At 39.4% G+C, this 23,895-nt stretch overlaps 2 protein-coding genes across 3 annotated transcripts in view; one reads left to right on the top strand and one right to left on the bottom strand.

The window, feature by feature from the left end:
• The first annotated feature begins 2,568 nt into the window (after positions 1-2,568).
• Positions 2,569-23,895, top strand: part of SPRED1 (sprouty related EVH1 domain containing 1) — a 129,715-nt gene continuing 108,388 nt past the window's right edge. The window contains exons 1-2 of one of the 2 annotated variants that reach the window (XM_037834343.1): positions 2,569-2,914; positions 3,090-3,774. In XM_037834343.1, coding sequence (XP_037690271.1) covers positions 3,743-3,774 — 32 coding nt within the window. In that variant the 5' untranslated portion in view covers positions 2,569-2,914; positions 3,090-3,742. Of the gene's footprint in view, positions 3,775-23,895 lie in introns of both variants that reach the window. The other variant, XM_037834342.1, reaches the window with a different exon arrangement.
• On the bottom strand, positions 2,866-3,614 carry LOC119532829 (acidic proline-rich protein PRP25-like). Its single transcript, XM_037835108.1, has 2 exons — positions 3,479-3,614; positions 2,866-3,401 (listed from the first exon to the last, which is right to left on the bottom strand). The coding sequence occupies exons 1-2, from the start codon at positions 3,612-3,614 to the stop codon at positions 2,866-2,868; spliced, it is 672 nt and encodes a 223-aa protein (XP_037691036.1).

Raw genomic sequence — 23,895 nt, 5'->3', positions numbered from 1 at the left:
TTTCTGTTCTTGTTTTGCATTTCATAATGGAAAATTTCAAATATATAAAATAGTAGAGAGAAGGTACTCATCAATCCATAACAAATCTTGCTTCATCTATACCCCCATCCACTTCTCCTCACTTCCCCTCAATGAAATATTTTGAAGCCAATCTCAGATATATTATTTCATCTGTAAATATTTCAGCATGTATCCCTGAAAGACACGGACTTAAAAACAACCACAATACCAATACCCCCAAAAAGTAACAATTCCTAATACCACCAATTCTCCAGGCAGTGTTCAAATTTCCCCAGTTGTCTCAAATTTGTAAAATATTTGTTCAAATCAGGATGCAAGTAAGGTCTCATCCACTGCATTTGGTTGCAGTGAGAGAGAAGGAGAAAACTAAAAATGTACTATCAAAACAATGGAGGAATACCAAAGGGAGTGAACGGTTTGGTGATGTGTGCCGGCCATGGGGATGATGCCAATCAAAGCAGCATGAATTGGGGCTGTTGGTCACCTCCTGCCCCTTTAGGTAAGCAATGTGTGTGAAAGTAACCAACACAGTCCCTGGCACATGACAGCCAAGATGGTTTTCATTTCTTCTCTCAAAGCCAGGACTGACAATTTCCCTGATGCACTAGAACCTCAAATGGATGCAAATCTGCTTTAAGAGAGAAAGAGACCTTTGCAAGTGACCCAACTCTCCTTGCACCTTACCGAATCATAACTATGATCGTTAGCACTTATTGATGGGTCAGGACATGTGTCTGGCAAGGGCTTGGTACCCAGAAGACACCTGACAGTAACTTGTTGAATGAATAAGCAAAGGTACTGAATGCTTTACATTTAACATTCAGAGCAACTGCCACCCACTTGCCATGCAGTTTATTATCTCAGTTCTACAGAATAATAGTGAGTGCTACCATTTATTGAACTCTTACTAGGAATCCCTAATCTAGTCTAAGAGCTTTATGTAAATTACCACCTCATCGATCATTACCACAACTCTATGAGTAAGGTAATATTACCCGATTTTACACAGGAACAGAGTTTAGGTAACTTGCGCAAGAGCACACAGAACATAATCGATGGGATTTGATTAATATCCAAGTAGCCATAGTGGTTAGCAGTAGTATTGGAAGGAGAGAGGAGGCCAATACCAACTGTTGCGGTTACAGAAACAAGTTCAAAAAGGCAGATTCAGAAATAACCTTTCCCTAGCGCAGACCCCCTCACCTCTTTGCGCCACCAATACTGCCTCCTCCTGGACCTGATGCTGCTGCCACGACAAGAAGCAAGAGTTACATAAGGAAACATCGAAATCAACGGGAGGGTTTTGGGGCTCACTGATATAGCGCCTTCATTCATTCGTCATTTAAGAGCCCACTATGTCTAAAACACCATTAACAGGCTAGCATATGCTCTCATCCAGTGAACAGCAATCCTAAAACTTCCTGGAGATGGAGGACAGACGAGGAGTGCTGGCTTTGTTTCAGAGGTTCTTCCACTTGCTTCCTCCTCAGGAATCGTTCTACACCTCGAGGTGGCAGGAGCAGCAATCTTCATTCTCAAGTCGCACAAACATCATAGTGAAAAGAAAAGCATTGCGCACAGACCTAGACTGGTACCTGGGGAGATGCGTCAGAAAATTGGGAACGCTCCGGGCATCAGTCCCCCAGGCCGGATCATGTATAGGCTTTCTAGGTAGAGAACAGATAATGGAATTTGCAGAGTCAAGAGCGAAGAGTCCAGTCCGCAACCCCAGCAGGTCTCCGTGCAAAACCTTTTGAGATGAATGCATACATTGTCTTCTAACAATGCAAACGTTGACAGCTGACTATTCAATAATAGTTCCGCCTCCGTCCGGAGCAGTCCGTGCTACAGAGGCATCTCCTGCGCTATAGTTATGCAACCTCGGTCGCAGCGGGAGTTATTTCCTGTGCTTCTAGCTGCGCCAGATTAATGTAACCCGCCTACCCTGGGCTTCAATGGAAGTTGTTCTCCATTAACAACCACTCCAACTTTCAGAGATGAAAGCTCCGCACAGCGCCTACCCCTTGCACAATAAAAATTCGAGTGAGGCATTAACAATAACAAGCCCTCTCTCTCTTTTACACACACACGCACACACACACACTCCCGTTGTACTTGCAGCAGGACTGCAGCAATGCAACCAGAGGGACAGCAGGCGGAGCTCTCTTTGCACCGTCCCTCCCTCTAACCTCCACTAACTAAAGATGAACTCATGCCAGTTCCATTCTTTGCTCTGCAAGGAAAATACACGCGCACGCACACACACAAACACACACGGTAGAACAGAACAGGTTCCAAATTTCATCTCTGGACACACTGTCTTTCTAGCTTCTCGTTCAAGCATCCCGGATATTCCAAACCGAGTAAAAGGAGTAACGTGCCGCAACAATGCAACCACCCAAGCAGCTCCCCATGCAGCTCACACCCCCGCCCCCTTTCGCAGCGTGCCAAGAGTTTGGAGCGCGCGCATGCACACCGAGAACAGTGCGATCGCGTATCCCTCCGCCTCCCTCCTCCTTTCCCCGCTCAAGTGGCTCAACAACGATTTGGGAAATGAAGGGAGGAGGGAACTACTTTCCCGAAACTTGCTGTGCTGCACACGACTTCGAGTTGCAGTGATTCGCCCGGGGGCCGCAGCTTTCAGCCCTCCTACCAACACATCCTCACAACCCGGATACCCTGCTCGGCAACCTCATCCCGTGCCCGCCGTGGCCCCAGGGGGAAACCAGCAGCCGGGCGAAGTCGTGAGGGACTACTTCGCCTCCTTCTCCCGCGGGCGCCCCTGGTTCGGGCAGCGGTGGCGGCGGAAGGAGCGGGCGACGTGAGCGCTTCCGCCGCCCCCCTTCACGACTCCCCACCCACGGGCGTGAGGAGCTGGCCCGCGGAGCTGCTGGTGGGCATTGGCTGGCTGGGGAACCTGGGCTGCTCTCTTCGCTCTCCCGCCGCTTTTTGAGACCCGGCCCCCAGTGGCCCGCCCGCTTTTCTCTTCGCCCGGCCCAGGTGGGGGGCCATCGGCTGGCCTTCACCCCGCCTCACACGCTCCCCGCCGCCCCCTCCTCCCGGTTTAGGAGGAGTGCAGACTGGAGCGTGTCTAGAGGAATCCGCTGCCGCCGCGGGCCCGTCGCTCCGTTCTGCTAGTTCCTGAGGAGGGACCCGGTCGTCGCCGAGGACTGAGCGGGCAGTCGGCGGCGAGGCGGGAGATGGTGGGCTGGGCTCCGGCAGGACCACGCCGCCGCCACCCGGAGCCTGGGCTCGGCACCTCCCCGCCCGCCCCCACCGTGCAGAGCGCTGCTTCCTCTTCGCCGCATCCCTGAGGGAAGCGCCGCCTCTGCTCCGGGGTTCTTCGCCCGCCCGCTCCTTCCTGGCCAGACCCGGCTGCGCTCCACCCCAGGGGTTGTAGGAGCAGCTCTCCAGTTAGCCTTTTACAATTCCCTTTCCTTTTTTCCTTTCCACTCACTCTCTCCCTCCTCGGATCCCTTGACTGGGGGCTGAGGCTGGGGTCGCGACGGCGGAGGTTGCTGCCGCCACCCCCCTGCGGGGGTGGCCGGGGTTCCCGGCTGGGGGGGCACCGTTCCGGGTGAGACGTCCACCATGGTGAGGCCCCTGAGCTACTACCCCCGCGCCCCCCCGGCCGCCGCTGCCTACTGCCTCTCGGTGCTGCCGCTACTCCTCCGCCTGCTGTTGCTCCTCCATCTCCAGATCGGATCACGGTGAGGGAAAGATGAGCGAGGAGACGGTGACTTCTGACAACGAGTAAGCCAGCTCCTCATTGATTTTGATTAATCCTCCGTACCCCCAACCTTCCTCGCACTCCCCCAGACCTCTCGGAGACTTGGGTGCCGGAAAGCTTGCAGCCCTGGAGAATTCGGTGCATCTGGTTCTGTAGATAACACTTGATTGGTTTGGCCATTTTATTTAATAATGGCAAACCACCACCACCACCACCACTCCACCCCCCACCCCCCGCCCCCCGCTTTTAGTTGCTTTCTTCTGGAGAAGGGTATTGAGTGTTGTGGTGGGATGGCAATTGTATGTCCCTGAGATGGAGTAATGTAGACGGATGGAGGCAGGGTAGAAATTTGCCTGGAAGATCCGTGGCCTGTCCTTTTTCACTTTAGCATACCAATCAACATACCTTGAATATTCATCCTGCTTCCTTTATAGCTATTTCACTTGGAAACTAATGTGTGGGAGCACATCCTGCAGCAAACTGCTCTTGAATCTTAATTCAGTGAGTCAATGACTTAAATACAGATTAAGCGTCCACTCCCCCCACACCTTTTTAAACTTGTGACCTGTAAGATTCTTGTAAAAAAAAAAAAAAATGGGGCTAGGGAAACATAATAGGATTAGGGACACCTGGAGTGTGGGGCTGTTGCGCTATTGTGTTTTACCTCTGCAAATATTGGGCTTGTATTCGTTAGGAACAGAGAAGTATTGAGAATGCTAATTTTTACCCTTCAGTTATATTAAAGCACACCATTCAGGTTGATTTAATAATATTTACATTGCGGAATATGTTGATGACTTCATTGATTAACTTCTAGAGGATCCCAGTTTAAGTTTTTACTTATTTGGGCTGTCCTTATGTTTTCCAAACGAAATACTTGGCCTTTTAAATAGTTTGTTTTAGCGTAGCAGCTGCTTGGAGGCATAATCATGCGGTAACAGTTTCCTGTTGGGTCGGTATTTAGTTCTGTGCAGAATATTAGCATACCCTTTTCTTGTAATTAAGTTCAAGTGTTATCTTTGGAGGGTTGGAAGGAGTTAAGGGAGTTAGGACTAGACCTTAGCATGCATTCCATTAAATAAAGTGCATTCTTCAAGTCAGACCTTTTTGAGAAAACCTTAAAAGTCCAAAGCCGAGGCCTGTTTAGCATAAAATAGCTCGAGAAATACCGTGCAGTGTTTCGTCCCCCTACTCCTTCACCCCTAAAAGAACACGCTTTTGCCAAGCGGGTGTAGAAGGTAGATTGCTGCAGTGTCAGTGCAGTCTAGAAGCAGAAGTGGCCGCCATGTTCTCTCTCTTTTTGTGAATCGCCCTCATTTGCATAGCACACTCTTCATTCATAAAAAAAAATAATTAAACATCTATCACCTTGGACAACGTGAAAGGATTTCCCAAGAAACACATTCGAAGCTTGACTGCCTGTCTTCATGTAAATTTTTGAGTTCAGGAAATAAGGAGAATTTGAAGTTTTATGTTAAACTTAAAAACATCCGCATACACAAACAACTACCCCTGTTCTCAGAATGTTGACACAGTTATGTGGGAAATATCAGTTCGGGGAGGTGCTGGGATCACGTGATCTCTTCCATTCATAAAATACCTGGCTGTCCATTCACAGTGCAGTATACTGTCTCACTGCCTTCCTCAGATTAGAACTACTTTGAGGGAGATCGAGAAGTCTGTCTTAGAAAATAACTTGGTTAAGAGAAAAACTGCTAGTAAATCTGAACGGAATGACTGAACTTTTTATTGGTATCTCCTTTCAAGCAAGTAGCTTGGCTTAAACTGTGAAGTTCTATTTTAGAGATGGGAAAAGACGTATTACCAGCTCTCTTTTTAAAAGTAAAATATTGAATATCTCCTTGTAGCTGGAGATTATAGAAAAGCAAATGATGGAATGTTAATTGATACTTGGATAAAATACATTGTTTCTACATGGACCCTTTAAAACTTGCCATGGACCAATTGAGTGCAAGTTTTTGTGTGTGGTGATATTAGTGGATGAAATACTGTTAACACTAAAATGAGTAAATATTTCCAGTGATTTAATCCCAAAGGTGTAGATATTTGAAACACTAAATGGCAATTTTTACTGGCAGGGTTGCTTTTTTTTTGGTCCTTGTCCTAAGTATACTAGCTCAGTATGGGACCCTCTGGAAATTAGTTCACTCACCCAGATTTTTAAAATTATACTTTTGCAAATTTACCCTGCTTTATTTATAAATTATTCCCTAGGACCTTTGCTGTAATATTAGCTTTGGTACGACAAGAAAAGCATGTATTTTAGCATGTAACATTTCAGTATGAGATGTTAACTCTTTGTGGGGACAAAATCTTGAGGGTTTTACTTTAAAAAAATATTTTATGATAAGAAGTGCTGTGTTTTTCTGGTAATCAGTTTTACTGGCTTTGTCATTGTTTTCCTGTGCATTAGCTAGATCACAATGCATCATCTTCTTTGGAGTGTAGTTTTATTCAGATAATTATCTCTGCTTTTTAGTATATAAAGTGTTGCTTTGAAATGGCAATTTATTATTTATAACTATATACACTGTGAAGTAACACGGAGATATTTTATGGCAAAAGCCTTTAAGGCCTTAGCATGTTTTAAAAGTACCCTGTAATATGAACTTGAGTTAGGCTTTATGTATTTTCCCCCCCTTTTTAAAAAGAAAAAATCCATAGTCAATTGAGATTTAATTACAGTAGAAGCTGTTCTTAAAACTCTTGATTTTTTTTTCCTTGATTTCAACCTTTAAAAAAAAAGTGGAAAATCACCCATTTTCTTGGGAAACCATTAACCTTTTCTAGATAGGATTGTAGTGAAATCCATTTAATGTGTTTAGAGTCCTCATTCTGAAATCCTCTAGTATGTGCTACATTATTCGAAATTAGAATTTTGTGTAGAGTGTTGGAATATATTTAATCAAGAATTCCTGGAGGCTCTGTTATGTGTGAGTCTTTGTCTTACACAATGGCAAACCAAATAAGGATGAAGAGAATTAGATAGAACAGGATAAAAGATTCCTATCTTAGACTGTTTGAAAATCATATTTAAAAATCTTACTTTTCAAAAGATAGTTCATATATGTGCCCTAGAGCAAAATGGTGCCCTGGAGCAAAATGGTTTGTGACAGAGTAGTAGAGCATCTAGGCACACATGATTTTTTTGTAGGTAAGTTTTCATTTCACAGAAATTTTTGATACTCAAATGTTTGTAGTAGATAAAGCCATATTGTATTATACCTTTTTTCTTTTTTTTTTCAATTTATTTGCAGAGTTAGGCTTAGAGAGAAATTCCACATTTGAGCAGCGAAAGAGGTTCTCTGGAGGTGACTGCTATGCATAAATATATGTGAGCTAGAAGTCCAAAATCAAAGTCCCTACAGGCTATGCTTTCTCCCAGAGTTGTAGCTTTCTTGTGCTGGTTGACCACAATCCTTGAGGTTTCCTTGGCTTGCATCTCTGCCTCTTTCTTCTGCTCAGTTGTCTGCATCTCTGTGTAGATTTCCTCTCCTTATGAGGACTTGAGCCACATGGATTAAGGTCAACCCTGATTCAATTTGGCCTCATCTAAAGAGGATCCTCAAAGATCTTTTTTATAAATGAATCCACACCTTGATAATAATTGTGATTTTCCATGGTCCTATTTTTCATTTCACAGAAATTGTTTAATACTCAAATGTTTGTAATAGATAATGCCATATTTGTATACTTGTTGAATTGGCTTTTCTAAGTATAGAGTTTTAAACATTTAAAAACATATTTTATAATACTTAAGAGACTTTGTCTTTTGACATTGAATGTATGACACTAGATTCTTTTGCCAATTTGACCAAAGTGCTTGGAGAGGTGGAATAGATGAAGTATTAAACCTTTTGCTGATTATGTTCACCTTAACTAGAAACACTTGTTTATGTCAGTACTGTATTTTTTAATACCAAATTGGGTTTATATTAGATTTTTGAATTACGTTAACTAGAATTAGGTCACTTGCAGTGGCAAATTTGGTATGGTATAATCTGAATTTGTGAACCATTTTTCCAGAAATAAAAAGCAAATTTTTATGGTTATATCATTTGGTGCCTCAAAAAACAGACAGACAAACAAGCAAAAAACAAAACAAAACAAAAAAAAGCACCACCCAGTGGTGGGATATTCTGAGTGTGTGTAAATATTTATATATTCACCCCATACATATTACGCATATATGGTGTATGTGTACATACATCATATGTATGTACAATTGGGAAGCATTTCAGAAATGAGTGGAAGTATTGGAAAGCTGAGTAATACAAAGTCAGCTAATCTGTAATTATATAGATATAATGTACATATAAAATATAAACTTTTGCTTAGAATTCAATTGACCTATATAAATCTGGGTAAATGACTGCTTACCTGCTCAACCTTTGTTTCTTTTTGCTCTCCTACTTAAAACTTTGTGATCTAGAGTTTTATTTTTTTTTACATACAATATGCTCTCATGCCTAGAAACCACCCCTCTCCCGCAAATAAGCTTAACTGTTGTAAATCCATCATTTTCATTTCAAAAGATCTCCTTATTTTATACTCCTCCTCCAATATTGCCTCTGTACATTGTACATATTTTTATTGCAATTCTTCCACAGTGCCAACTGTTAGGAACTGACTAGGTATAAAGAAGTTGAAATTGTTTGAAAAAGAGTGAAAGGCAACAAGTTTCATAATTTTATGATGCAGCAGTTGGTGACTGAGAAGTACCTAAGAAAAGGGTAACAATCTAGCTTCGGTGTGATTATTTAACTTGAATTTGGCAAGCCTTTTCAAGTTTGGGAGGTGGGTTGGTAAAAGTCTGCTTTTTTTCTCCATCCTTCAGTAGGAACTGGAAGTGCATTAAAAGCACCAATTAAAAAAAAAAAAAAAAAACTTTCTTCCAAGCAAAAGAAATAATTTAGAGACCAAAAGTGAATAAATAATAATAAATAATTACAATTCTACCACTTAAGTATCAAGTTTTAATGTTTGTATATATAATCAAACTTTTCTAATGATGATGAATTGCATTCCTTTATTCGATTTTTGCCATGTACCAAGTGCGGAGATAAATGCTTTATATGTGTATTATTTAATTTATGCATATACACATATTCTCAACAGAATGGAATTGCACAGTAGATTCTGTGATAGCTTAATTTATTGTGAATATTTTCCTGTATCATTAAATATTTTCTTGAACATAATTTTTAATGGCTATATTCAGTGTATGACATACGTTAGTTTTAATGAGTCTTATATTGTTGGATATTTCTGTTACTTTGGAACAATGCTGCATTTAAGCTTGAGTTCCTTTCTTCGTCTGTTTTTTCTTGAGATGGACTAGGAGCTGAAAAAGATGCAAATTTTAAGTTGTATTATCCTTTCTGCTAAATTACCCCCTAGAAAAGAAAAACTCAATGTGTGGGAGTGCTTATGCACTAAAATGCCTGTACAATTCTCTTTGAAAGAGTTTTTGCTAATTTTAAAGGTAGATAATGGGGTCTTCCTATTTTTTAAATGTGCTGGATGGTAAAATTGATTTTTAAAAAACAAAAACCTTGTTAGATTGCTTTTGGGCAACAGAAATGTTTTAATTAATCGTATTATAAAATAGAAATAAAGTTATGAGGCAAAGGCCATTTGCAGATCACGTGTTTAACTCACCTAACATTTTATGTAATATAGTATAATATAAGCATGGGACTTGGAATTTGAAGGTGCACTTCTGTTCTTGTTGTTACTGATTTATTTTATGCAAACCTCTCAGGTCCTCAGTTTGCTCTTTGTAAATCTAGAAATTTGGACTAAGCATAATTATGGTGAGCTAAAGTAATACCTTGGTAGCCACATTGTAAGTTACTAGATTTGTTATACATGTTATATTGTTGACATATTTAACCAAATGAAAACTTCCAACAAAAGTCTGGTAGTATAAGTAAAGGCATTAATTTTGATGTGATATAAAATTTGTTAAACAATTGATGCATTCATAATCTTCCAAAATTTTCTTATTTGGGGCTTAATAACCATGTGTCTGAATACACTCACTGTACACTATAGGTGGGAAACTTTCTATTCTCTTTTTTTTAAGTATGGCCATTGTCTGTGGATGATTCTGTGAGCAAAAAGCTATTGGGATAAAACATCAATGTGAGTAGTTCTAAGAGGAGTATACTAACAAGATACTAGTCCTCATGCTTTATTTCTTACTGGGCAAGAATTGCCAAAACTGTCTTCTTATTTGGTTATGCATATAAGTCATATCATGTAACATTAAGGGATAATTGTACATTTAATTGGTTCAAAAAGTTCTTAAGACAGATAAATGAATTTTTGTCATCCTTTTAGAATTAGTTTGTATGACATTGTTTATTTGACAATGACTGTCTCATTTGTTCATTGTTGCATCTCATTTTAGAGTCCAGAACCAAAGTCATGAGTTGAAATAAGAAAAATCTATTGACTGATTTTTATTTATTTATTTATTTATTTTACAACATAGAATGTTAATAGTAGATTTTAGGCCAAGGTGTTGGCATAATTGAGGCATCAAAACTCTACCCTTTAAGAAACCAGAAGCAGAGTAGTTTTTTTTGTTTGTTTTGTTTTGTTTTGTTTTGATGTTATTGATTTTGAAATACTTCATACTGAACAAAAGAATATATATAAACAAAGAATTCTTAGAATTCAGTGTTTGTGAGCTTGGGAGGGAAAAGAATGACGTTATTTTTACCACTCTCTGAAATGCTGAGAAGACATTAACAGTATCAGAGGTACTTAACAACACCAATAGAAAACAGAGTTTTTTCTTATGAGACTGCTGCTGATCAGTTGTTGGTTATCTTGAAATACTATTCTTTAAAATTATTATAGTTATTGGGTCATTGCTAGAGTTTATATTTTAATATATTAGTAAAGAAGCATATATTACTATATAAAATTAAAAATATTTTGGTAAATTTATTATAATTGGTTTCGTTTGTAATTCTATGTATTTTATTTTAGGCCTTTAAAATTATTCTGCAGAAGTGGGCCAATTGATCCCTAATTTCAATCTCACACAGTCTCAGTGTAACTCATGAAGAAAAGAACTGCCACGGAGGTCTGGGGCATAATAGGTTTAAAAACTCCTGCTGTAGACTGAGGGCCACATGGCTGAACCCATAGATAGAGATGTAAAATAGAGAGATTAAAAAACATGAAGGATAGGATGTACAATTCAGATTTACAGTCAGCATCAGTTCCAAGATAATAGAATAGAGATAATGGCTGAGAATTTTCAGGAAGTAGGAAATCAAATCCAATGCAGTGAACTAAAAACAAAACAAAGCTTCACAGCCATTCTTACAGTTTTGAGATTGTTAAGAATGGGTCAACATAAGAAAATCAATGTAGTTTATCATAGGCAAAGATTAAGGGAAAGAAATGATACAATCTTAGTAAATGCCAAAAATATAGTGGTAACTCATTCAAACTCTGCCTGTTATATGGATGTAAATGATTATAATTTATAGAATTATAGTACACATATTCATAAATGGAGATTTATATTATTTTTCTGTTCCCTAGAATTTTAGACATTTAATTATTTTGATTTAAAATAAGTGTGTTGGATTAGATCAACCTTAGGGTTCCTTTTAATTCAGGAATTCTAGAATCCTAAGTTGTTTTCTTTGTACTTCTTATATCCAACTTTAACATATCACTACTGTTACTTATAAGTGTAGGACTGACTAGTGGAAATTGCCTATGTGTGAACTTTCTGATTATCTTGCAAGACAGTTTCCATTTTGCGTGCAAAGAATAAAGCTTTGGTAAATTCAAGAGTAATTGGAAATTAAATTTTAATCCAAAGATATCAGTTTAATAATTTTGTTTCTAAATTTTATCTGTTTAACAGATGTTATAGTTTAAAGTCCATTATGATTTGAAATGTAGAGTGTAATTGTTTTCCTCATATTTAGTGACACTATTGCATATGATTAGGACTATTTCATTTGGTCTATTCACATGGCTAAGGATTACTTTAGTAAATGCCCAGTATTTGTTAATGGTTTTTCTGTATTAATATCTGTTTCATTTTGCTACAGCTGCCGGCATGCAATATACCAGAAATGGGCTTGCTTTTAACAATGGGGATTTATTAAGTTACAATTCTAAGGCTGCGAAAATGTCCAAATTAAGGCATCAATAGGAGGGTACCTTCTCTGAAGAAAGACTGTTGACGTCCAGGGTTCCTCTGTCGGATAGCAAGGCATATGGCCTGTGTCTGCTACTCCTTTGCTCCCAAGTTTCATCGCTTTCAACTTCTGATTCCAGTGGCATTCTCTCGGAGTGTCTGGGGTCTCTCTTGGCATCTCTGAGGCATTTCTCTCTCTAAACTCTCCAAATGTCTTGGCCTTTTATCTTCTCATAAAGGACTACAGTAAAGGATTAAGACCCACTTTGAATGGGCTAGGTCACATCTCAATTGAAATAACCTAATCAGTAGGTCACACCTACAATAGGTCTGCCCCCACAGGGATGGATTAAGAGGTACATGGTGTTTTCTTGGGTACATAACAGCTTCAGAGCAGCACAGTATCCTATAGTGGGATTACTAAAAATTCAGATGAAATTTAGTGAATGGTTATTTTTCTGATACTGCTTTTTCAAAGTTAGCCTTTTACTTCATTAGATTATTTTATTAACTTCAGCATAAAGTCACCAAACTTAAAAATATTTTATCATGAGTTACATCGATATTATGAAATTAGGGATCAATTCTGGATTCTTCCCCTTAATAATATGTAAGAGGATTAGTAAACATTTTATATAATAAAAATATTATTATATAATATTATATAACATTATTATATAATATTATATAATAACATATTATTATATAATAATAATTATTAATAATAATAATTTAGTTGTTAAATTATGTATGTAAATTTCTTATGCTTTTCAGGACAGACACCATTACTAACTTTTTCTTCACCAACTTTAGTGACATTTGAGTGTCTATTCGGTACTAGACTTTTTTTAAACTTCAGATACAAAGATAAGTAAACCTGATAACTACTTTCTTCATCCTAAAGGGAAACAGATCCCTCTGAAATGTGATCAGTATTCAGCTTATAAAGTTCTTCAAGGTTCAAGGAGAAAGTGATTCTTACCTGGGGATGAAAGGCAGGATGGAGTTTGTGTATGAAGGCAGTCTGCAGAAAAGAGGTGCCATTTTAGGAGTAGCCACAAGTGGGACAATGGAAAGAGAAAGGACATTTCAAGAAGGGGCGTGGGGGGTGAGCTTAGAAGGAGAAAATGTAAAAGTTTGAAGAAAAGCTGTAGTCTTTTGGACATACTTGCTTGGAGGAGTGGTGGGGGATAAAGAAACTATCATTGTAAGTGAGGGATTGATGTGATTCAACTGTGTAGAAAACTAAATACTGGGGCCTGGGTTTGGATAGTTGATTGGAAGGAGAAGAACATGAACGAACTCAGGTTGGTGAGGAATGTGTAATAATCAAGACAAAAAAAAGCTGGAGGTAGAGCATTTGGAACTTGTAGGGATGAATTTGAGGGGCAGTTCAAATGTCTAATAAATATGGTACTTGATTGGATGTGAAAGGAGGAATAGGAAGAACATTTTAAGTTTCTGCTGCTGTGATGTTTTTGAATGAAGAGGGGAGTAGGTTTTTAATGGGAAAAAAGTCCACGTTTGATCTTGTTGATTTTTTGGGTGCCTACCAGGTAAGTATCAAGGTAGAAAATGCCCCATAAGCTTGTGTAAATTTAGACTTGGTGCCCAAAGGAAGTTAATAGGTAGAGTTGGAGGTGTCATCTTCAACAGTGGAAAATTGCTCATGGAGAATATTAGATAGAAATGGAAAGATGTGAAGTGAGAAACAGTGGTCTTTAAGGGAGAGTAGTTGAAAGAAGGAACATAAAAAATATCTTAAGATGCCTGAGAATTTAGAGAGAAAAGTGTTGTGGAAGCCAAGGGGAAAAAGAATTTTAAGAAAGGGGGTACCCAACAGTTTTAGATATTGCAGAAAGGTTAGATTGGTGATATCTAAGGAAAGGTTCTAACTGGTTGGAGGTCTTTGACCTTTGTGGGAGCAGTAGTGGGGGTTAGAAATCTGACTGTGCTGTAGGTTAAAGAGAAAATGGGGAGGGTTGAAGTGCAGGCAACAATAATAGGTTATATTCATTCTGGGGGAAGCTAGGAGTTGAGATTATTTACAGATGAGGTAACTGAGATTCATGAGAGGTTTAGTAACTTGCCCATGGCCACACAAGGGAGTAAGAGGTAGAACTGAGATTAAATTGCACTGTATTAATACCACAGTGTACCTCAAACATTTACTGACCAGGCTAGATTTTTTAAAAAAGTAAACTTGATGTAGGGGGAGTGAGTGGTATGTGATGGAGTTAATGAAGGTGGTGGGCGAAGAAGTGTCCTCAGAGGAGAGCCAGAATTAAGTGAAGTAAGGAAAAGAGAACCCTCAGAAGAGGATTTGAGTATATAAGGGTTGGTTTTTGTTGTTGTTTGTTTGTTTGTTTCTTTTTCTTTTTTGCTGGTGTCTGACCATGAATTCCAGAGGGTACCATGGAAGGGTTTCAGGAATTAGAGAGACAGAGGAAGCGGTCTCCTTTTTTATTTGCCCCCAGGTGCTGGCCCATTGGTTTCTCAGATCCTGATGCTGTTAAGTAGGCAAGTGCTGAAATTGTTGTGGAGCTTATAGCAGTACCCACCTCAGAGCTACCATGAAGGATGATGAGAAGAGCTGATGGGGACATTTCTAGTGGATGGATCAGACCGATCATAAATCCACTGGTCAGATTTTACGAGCAAGAGAGTCGGATGCTTGTGTGTTCTGATGTGATACAAAAGGAAGTACACAGAACCGTAAAGTATCTTGGCTCTCCCCAGGAGTATTGAACCTGAATTTTTGTAGCCTCTAGACATAACCAGCAGTTTACAGAAAACGCGCAAGACACAGGAACAGTCTCAGCGATATCGGGGATACACTCAGCCAAACCCAGAATAAGGGAGATTACATAATAAGGAAAGGAAGTGGAGCAATGAGGAAAGTTTTAAAAGAGATCCAAGAGACATGTTTCCTGATGTGGTGGGCTTCATTTGGATCTTAACTAGATAAAGCTAAAAGTAAAAAGATGAGTTTCTTTTAGACAAATGGAGAAAACTTTAAATGGAGTGAATATTAGATGATATTAAGGAATTGTTAATTTTATAGGATGTGATAGTGGTATCATTATTTTTTTTTTAAATCTGTTCTCTCAGAGGAGGTCCTGAAGTTTTTGTGCGTGAAATAGAATGCCTGGAATTGCTTTAAATTTTCCATTCCTATCTTTAAAGGAAAGTAGTGGTGGTAGGTGAAACGAGAATAGCAAAACATTAATAATTGTTAAAGCTGAGTAATGTGTTCATTATACTAGTATCTATTCTGTGTATAAAAATTTCTACAAGAAAAGGTTTTGGAAGAATGAGGTAAGGTATAGTAAGTACTTAAGGTATAGTAAGTACTTAAAGCAGGACTTCTCACACACTAGGACCAGATTATACGAGTGTCTGACTCCCTTGTGGACCAAAGAAATGGGTCAAGAATGGTAATGTCTACAGGGGCTGCCCTGGCTTGGTGTACCTTGAAATGCTGTTTTGGTGCTGAAATTTAGATTCTACTAGATGCAATTAGACAATTAGCATGTTGAACAAATGCCAATAGAACTTTCAGTTTTGCCATATCTTACGCTTGTTTTAAAATATGTCACTGTCTCAGTGAGACTTATCCTGACCATTCTATTTGAAATTGCAGTCTGCCCCCTTCCCCACTACCCCCACACGCCTTACTTACCTTACTCTACATTATTTCTCCATAGCTCTTCTAATGATCTACCTGTATACTGACTTTACTTATATATATGTCGTGTCTTCCCTCACCCCCTAACCTCTGACTAGAATGTAAGCTCCGCAGAGCATGGTTTTGTCTTTATTTTGTATCCCAGCACTTACGATGGTGCCTGAAAAAAAGTAAATGCTCAATAAACACTTGAAAAAAAAAAGGTAAATGACGTGATACATAGGCACATAGTATTGACAGTTATTATGAGTGACTGAAAGTTTTAAAAGGTAACAATTAAAGAGCATGTATAGTGGAAGTGGGAGAAATTGAAAGATAATTGGATTTTTTAAAAAATTTTATTTTGAAATAAATTCAGAGTTACAAGAACAGTTGCAAAAACAATACAAAACCCATACACAGAACTCCAGCATACCCCTCCCCCCTCCCTCCGATCCACCAACTTTAACATCCTGTCACATCACCATTTCTTTCTTTCTTTCCCTCCCTCCCTATCTATCATCCATCATCTATTGCTCTGTCTTCTGAACATATGAGAGCAGGCTGCACGCATCCTTGAACAAACAATGTAATTCACATATACATTTCCCATGAACAAGAACATTGTTTTATGCATTCCCAATAAGCACAGCTAAGAAGTTCAAGAAATTCAACATTGATACAAAGCTTACATGCTATATTTCCTTTTTTTTTCCTTATGTCCCAGCTGTGTCCCTTTGAGCCTCCTCTCCTCCATCCTCAGATCCCATCCAGGATCATCCTTGGCATTTAATTGTCATTGGCTATTTAGACTGTCTTTTTCTTTTCTTTTCCTTTTTTTTTCCTCAATTGTGGAAACATATATAGCCTAAATCTTCCCATTCCAACCCCTCCCTAGCATTCCATTAGTGGGATTAATCATGTTTAGAATGTTGTAATGCTATCACCTTCCCACCATCCATTACTAGAAATTTCCCTTCACCCCAAACAGCAACCCTACACTCATTTCTTAACTCCCAATTGCCCCTTTCCCCCCACTTCTTGTAACCCATACTCTACTTTTCATCTCTATGGTCAAATTCTCTGATAATGTCTTTGTGTTTACTGTGGGGCTTAAATTTAACCTCTTAAATCTATAACAATCTTGTTTTTCTTTGATACTAACTTAACTTCAATAGGACACATAAACTATGTTCCTATACTCCTCCATTCCCCCACCTGTATGTAGTTCTTGTCAGAAATCACATATTGTACATTGAGTCCAAAGCCACTGATTTGGCATTAGAGTTTATGTATTTTATATCCTGTAGGAAGTAAATAGTGGAGTTATGAATCAAAAATTATTGATTTCTATTTCTATACCATTGTGGTCGGAGAATGTGCTTTGAATACATTCAATTGTTGTTGTTGTTTTTTTTTAATTTATTGAGGCTTGTTTTGTGTCCCAGCATATGGTCTATTCTGGAGAAGGATCCGTGATCACTAGAGAAAAATGTGTGTCCTGGTGATTTGGGATATAATGTTCTGTGTATGTCTGTTAAATTTTTTTCTCTCTCTCTCTCTCCTTTCTTTGTTTCTCTGTCAGTAGGGTTTCCTTTAGTATCTGAAGTAGGGCAGGTCTTTTATTAGCAAAATCACTCAATATTTGTTTGTCTGAAAAATTTAAGCTCTCCCTCAAATTTGAAGGAGAGTTTTGCTGGATAAAGTATTCTTGGGTGGAAATTTTTCTCGGAATTTTAAATATGTCATGCCACTGCCTTCTCGCCTCCATGGTGGCGGCTGAGTAGTCACTACTTAGTCTTACGCTGTTTCCTTTGTAAGTGGTGAATTGTTTTTCTCTTTCTGCTTTCAGAACTTGCTCCTTCTCCTCAGTATTTTATCTACAGAATTCCCACAATGCTGTCCTAGTTTGCTAATGCTGCCAGCATGCAAAACACCAGAGATGGACTGGCTTTTATAAAAGGGGGTTTATTTGGTTACACCGTTTCAGTCTTAAGGCCATAAAGTGTCCAAGGTAACACATCGGCAATTGGGTACCTTCACTGGAGGATGGCCAGTGGTGTCCAGAAAACCTCTCTTAGCTGGGAAGGCACGTGGCTGGCGTCTGTTCCAAAGTTCTGGTTTCAAAATGGCTTTCTCTCGGAACGTTCCTCTCTAGGCTGCAGTTCCTCAAAAATGTCACTCTTAGTTGCTCTTGGGGTGTTTGTCCTCTCTTAGCTTCTCCAGAGCAAGAGTCTACTTTCAACTACCATCTTCAAACTGTCTCTCATCTGCAGCTCCTCTGCTTTCTTCAAAGTGTCCCTCTTGGCTGTAGCTCCTCTTCAAAATGTCACTCACAGCTGCACTGAGTTCCCTCTGTCTGTCAGCTCATTTATATGGCTCCACTGATCAAGGCCCACCCAATAGGTGGGCCAACACTCCATGGAAATTATCCAGTTAGAGTCATCACCCACAGTTGGGTGGGGCGCATCTCCACAGAAACACTCAAAGAATTACAATCAAATCAACACTGATAACGTCTGCCCACACAAGATTACATCAAAGATAATGACATTTGGGGGGACATAATACATTCAAACTGGCACACTCCTTCAGTATTTGACAGTCTGATCAGAATATGTCTTGGAGTGGGTTTATTTGGATTTATTCTATTTGGAGTTCACTGGGCATTTATGCTTTGTGTATTTATATTGTGTAGAAGGTTTGGGAAGTTTTCTCCAACAATTTCTTTGAATACCCTTTCGAGACCTTTACCCTTCTCTTCCCCTTCTGGGACACCAATGAGTCTTAAATTTGGACATTTTATTTTATCTATCGTATCCCTGAGATCCTTTTCGATTTTTTCAATTTTTTCCCTATTCTTTCTTTTGTTCTTTCATTTTCCATTCTGTGGTCCTCGAGGAGGCTGAGTTGTTGTTCAACTTTCTCTAATCTTGTATTATGAGTATCCAGAGTCTTTTTAATTTGGCCAGTAGTTTCTTTTATGTCCATAAGATCTTCTGTTTTTTTATTTACTCTTACAATTTCTTCTTTATGCTCTTCTAGAGTCTTCTTTATGTCCTTTATATCCTGTTCCATGCTCTTCTTCATGTCCTTTATGTCCTGTGCCATGCTCTCGTTGTTTGATTTTAGGCCTTTGATTAATTGTGCCAAGTACTGTGCCTCTTCTGGTCTTTTGATTTGGGTGTTTGGGTTTGGGTTCTCCATAGCATCTGGTTTTATCATATGCTTTAAGATTTTCTGTTGTTTTTGGCCTCTAGGCATTTGCTTTACTTGATAGGGTTCTTTCTGGATACAATACCGATACCTAATTTTTCAGATCTACAGTTTGGTGGTGTATACTTTCTCTAACTAGCCAGCAGATGGTGTCCGTGAGTCACCTATTCCCCTTAAGTCAGTTCTCCCTGACTTTGTCTTTGTGGTGTGTGGGAATCTGATTCTTGTTGGGTTCAATTGGTGCACTAAGTTTGGGTGTATTGTTGGAGCTGTCCACCCTGAATGTGGGGCGTGTGTCTGGGTGGTTAGGGAGACAGGGCAGCTTTAATAATCAAACCTCCCAGGTATTCCCAGAGATTTAAGGCTGTTACAAGAATCTAAGCCTTCATTTCAGACTTGCCACAGATTGTCTCTGCTGCTGACCCACAAATCCAGGAACTCTGCTTAGGGAAGGCTGTGCCACGTCACAAGTGTGCGCCAGCCTCCAGGGAAGCCCTGGGCCGCTGAGCCATGCAGGGGCGTTCCCAGCCTGCTATAAAGATGGTTGAATGGGGCATGTTAATTTCCCCCTTTTTGCACAGCTCTGCCTTCCCAGCTCCTGGACAGTTAGCCGTGTGTGCACTAAAGGCCACTATCCATGGATGATATTGTGGCATGTGTGTGGCCCTGTGGGAAAACTCTTCGCGCGCTCTGGGCTATGGCTCCGTCCCCGGGCAGGAGTGTCTTCAGCCTTCTGGGGAGATATCTGCAAGGCACACGGTTTCTATCTCCTTTTGGCTCCCCTCTATCCCCCTGGCCCCAAGATAATCAGGAGCGGGTGTGGGGAGGGCTATCTTCCACGCCAGACACCGAGGCGTTGGCTACAACCTGCTCCTGCAGTGTTTCACTACGCGGTTCTCAGTGCCATATCTGCAGCTGCTCCTGGGTTTTTGTTTTTTGTTTTTTTGTTTTTCTTTTTTAAGAAGAACTGGTCCATCTCCAAACGCCAACCCGCAGTTTCCCCACACCACAGCACGGCCGCCGGACTTTCCGCAGGCTTACTCACTCATTTCAGAGTGCAGACTCTGGGTTTCACCAAATGCAACGTCCCTGTGGATTTAGCAGACCTTGTCCAGCTGGTGCATCGCTGGAACTGGTGTTCTGGGTCACTTTCTGGCTTTTATCTGGTATTTTTCACCGAGGTGTTTTTTTTGCCCTGTCTTACCTAGCTGCCATCTTATGTTCTCCTATAATTGGATTTTGATTAAAGAACTTGGGCTCCAGAGTGAGGCGAAATTAAAAGTAGAAACAGAAATGAAGGTTAATGGAGTAGAGGAGCTAGTGTCTGCTTCTGCTAAGATGTTTTTTTTAAAGAAGTTTGTCAGTATGGATGTTCAGATTATTGAGATGGTATCAGGAGTTGGTGGAAAGGAATCCTGAGTCAGTGGGATGAGTGACCTGGAGTGGGAGCATTGATGCTGCCACTGGCCTCAGCCTCTCATTTGAAGATTTGGGCATTGGAGATTGAAGGGGAGAGTGTCAGGGGTGGGGGTGGGGGAGCAGAAAAAGAAAGGGAAGGACTTAGGACAGTTGAGAGTAATGGATATGAAAGGAAATCATGTAAAAATCAGGAATGAACGATATTGGGAATTAGGAAGTAGAGGGGAAGTTAGATATATAAATAAATTAGCCACATTTGGATTTTGCCAAGATGTTAACTGATACTGCAAGATTTTATCTAAGTAAATTATCTTTGACAGAAGTTTTTGTACTCTTTGGGTCAAGGTCTTTTTAACTCCAAAGCCTGTGTCCTAAAACAGTGGATTATAGAATTTTTGACTGACTTACAGTAACATATATTTTACCTTTTCACTCAGTGTACATACATATATACATGCAGCCTTTGATAAAACAACTTAGTCTTACTGTGCGTGGCACAGACTGATTTTTGTATTCTATGTCATATGAAAACATTATTCTGGTTGAGATCCATTGGAGTTAAAAACTTCTGAACTAAACTATTCTGCAGTATTTGAGATGTCATCCTCCTCTATGGATGTACTTCCTTGTTGGTATTGAAGATTTACATTTATGTTCAATTTATTATTCATGGAGTAGATAGTACTGAAAGATAGAGGATCCTCAGGGTAGTAGATTTCAAGGTAAAGTTGTGAGGAATTGAAGGGGATTTTAGATTTGAATTGCTGTCGCTAGATTATATATATGACAGTGAATTGCTATGTTGGAAAGACTACAGTCATGCTAGTTGGCACTCTAGGAAAATCTTCAAAGTTTTGTACCAAGAAAAGGAAACTAATTCTAGTCCCAGCTTTGCCATTTACTTATGTGATTTATGGCATATCTTTTAGTGTCCGAGCATCTTTGCTAACAAAGACAGTAATCTTTTCTCATCCAGAAGTTACTTTTGCATGAAAATTTTGTATAAATGGATTTGTTTAGGTATAATTTTAATTTACTTGTGGAAGAAAAGGAGGTAATTCTAGAGGATGGAAATAAATAAAAGAGAGGTAAAGCAGAAGGCAGTTGGAAAAGGTTTTAGCAAAACTTTAGGGGAGAGGAAGAGAGTGGATGGAAAATGAATAAAGGCCTTAAAATTGAAATGCTTGAGTTGGCTTTGGAAGCTAAATGAGATCTGTATGAGGGATATTAGCTAAATTTAAAGTTATATAACCTATATTTTGGGAAGTTATATGAAATATCTACATGGTTATGCCGTGTATGATAAAATTTAGCATTTAAATATATACTCATTTTAATCATCTCTAGAATATGCTGTATCTTTGTAGCAGTTTGGAAACATCTTTAGAATTAAAAATGAGTGTGTTGGGTTGAAAATTTTGATTGTTTCCATGGAAATGTGACTCACCAAACTGTGGGCAAGACCTTTTGATTAGATTATTTCCATGGAGGTATTACCCTGCCCATTCAGGGTGGGTGTTGATTGGTTCACTGGAGTACCTTAAGAGAGCTCAAGAGCCAACACAGACACTTGCTGATGCTTGGAGACCCTTGGAGATGCAGACAGAAGGATGTTTGGCGATGCTAGGTTAAGAGATGAAGCCCAGAGTCTGTCCCAGAGAAGCTAAGAGAGGAACCCCAGATGCTTATAGAGAAACACCCTGGGAGAAAGAAACAGGGATCCACAGGAGCTGAGAGAGAGCAGCAAAGACAGAATCCCAGAGACATTTTGGAGAAAGCCATTTTGAAACACAACCCGGGAGCAAAGGACCAGCAGATGCCAACCATGTGCCTTCCCAGATGACACAGGTGTTCTGGACACGTCAGAGCTAGAGGGGGCTTTACCAGTCAAAAGACCAAAGAGAACGCCTAGCGTTTGCTGAAACATGAGCTTTATTTGGGGCTTACTCACAGGGAGGCAGAATTCAAACGGCTTTTCTCTTGCTGTGCAGGTACTGCTTTCACAGGAAAAATTGGCCACACAGTTTGGAGAACAGCAAGCCATTTTATAAGGGTTTTAGACAGAGACATTCCTAAGGGTGGAGGGAGCATAGATGCAGGAACAGGTCACTCTGACCTGAGGGGTGGTATAGGAAGGACTAGAATAACACTTGAACAATTACATTTTGCTCTTTTAGTGAGACTAAGAGCCTCTCACTTCCTGCCTGCATCCTATAAAGTTACATTTTAAGGTCAATTTACCATTTTTGTCTTTACTGGCTTACGACAATAGGTTAAACATTTAGGTCATGCAAACTGCTGTGCACCAAAGATCTGCAGACCTGTTTTGCTCAAGCCATGGGTTGCCACAGACACCATCTGCCGATCTTCACTGAAGGCATCCCCTTTTTGAAGCCTTAGTTTGGACAGTTTTATGGCCTTAAAACTATAAATTTGTAACCTAATAAATCCCCTTTATGAAAGCTAATCCATTTCTGGTATTTTGCATAATGGCAGCATTAGCAGACTGGAACAATGAGTCTGTGAAAATTTGAGTGATGTATCAGAGGGGGAAATGCCTTTTAAAAATATTGTTTGCAACAAAATGGTAAATCTGCATGCATGTTGCGATCATGGTGGATTTGGGGTGGGAAGCTCCCCAACATTTTTAAGTGGTCAAAGGATGATAAATGAGAATTCATTACACAGAACCAATTATTTTTAAAAGATATGTAATGCTGTTGATATTCTGTCTCTTATTTGAGCATATTTTCCTTCTTTCTTTATGTTAATGAAGGTAAGATATATATAGAGTTTTCAAAGGTTCATGTGTTAAAACAGTTCTTGGTACAATAATAAGCACTGAATGTTTGCCATTATACATTTGGCTTTGGTCTCAGTCTTTAACCTGGTTTGCGTCGTAAATTTTTAAGTTCCTTATTGTAATGGTAACCTTATTGTCTTAGCTGGGGAGGGATTCCTGCCTTATTTGGTACATCTCCAACCCTTGAAATTATTGTACTATAAAGGAATTGTAGAAAAAGAAAATATATAATTGAGAATAGCTTTTAATTCATTTCCTCTCACAGTTCTTCCAAATGTTTCTATTACCTTACTGAAAGCTACTTTTTTTTTCCTGCTGATATTTTCTTTATTTCCATTTGCTGCCAGTTTACAGTAGTGCATCCAGTAGAACTTTCTATGACTATAGAAATGGTCTGTGTTTGTGCTTTCCCATATGGTAGCCACTGTGTGGCTATTGAATGCTTGAAATGTGACTAGAGTGCATTTTTAATTTAATTTAAAGAGCCCCGTGTTGCTAGTGATGACTGGACAGAGCAGATCTAGAACATTTCTATTCTTTCAGTCCAAACAGGCTTTTTGAAAACAATGGTATGTTTTCATTCATTCATTCTCAAGTAGCCAAGTTGTTGACAAAGGGTCTCATTTTTTAAAAACAGATGTAGCTTGAGGTAGTGCAGCTTTTCTCAAAGTGTGGAACTTGTCACTGGTATGTAAGATGGTTTTAGTTGTTTCACAGACATGACAGTCACTTAAATTGAAAAGTTATTCCTTTCTCAATATATTTTGCATCTTAAGCCAAAATGTTAAATACTATATATATATATATATATATATATATATATGAAAAAGGTATTCACAACT

This window comes from Choloepus didactylus, chromosome 4 (genome assembly GCF_015220235.1).
Source record: "Choloepus didactylus isolate mChoDid1 chromosome 4, mChoDid1.pri, whole genome shotgun sequence".
NCBI lineage: Eukaryota > Metazoa > Chordata > Mammalia > Pilosa > Megalonychidae > Choloepus > Choloepus didactylus.
Note: the sequence above shows the minus strand (reverse complement) of the source record. Positions and strands in the feature narration are given on the sequence as shown.

What these genes read in the sequence shown, in the direction of transcription:
- LOC119532829 (XM_037835108.1), bottom strand. Translation starts at nt 3,614, where the DNA reads ATGGTGGACGTCTCACCCGGAACGGTGCCCCCCCAGCCGGGAACCCCG. An exon ending in GGGATCCGAGGAGGGAGAGA is followed by an intron (nt 3,402 to 3,478) that starts GTGAGTGGAAAG and finishes CCTGGGGTGGAG; the next exon opens with CGCAGCCGGGTCTGGCCAGG.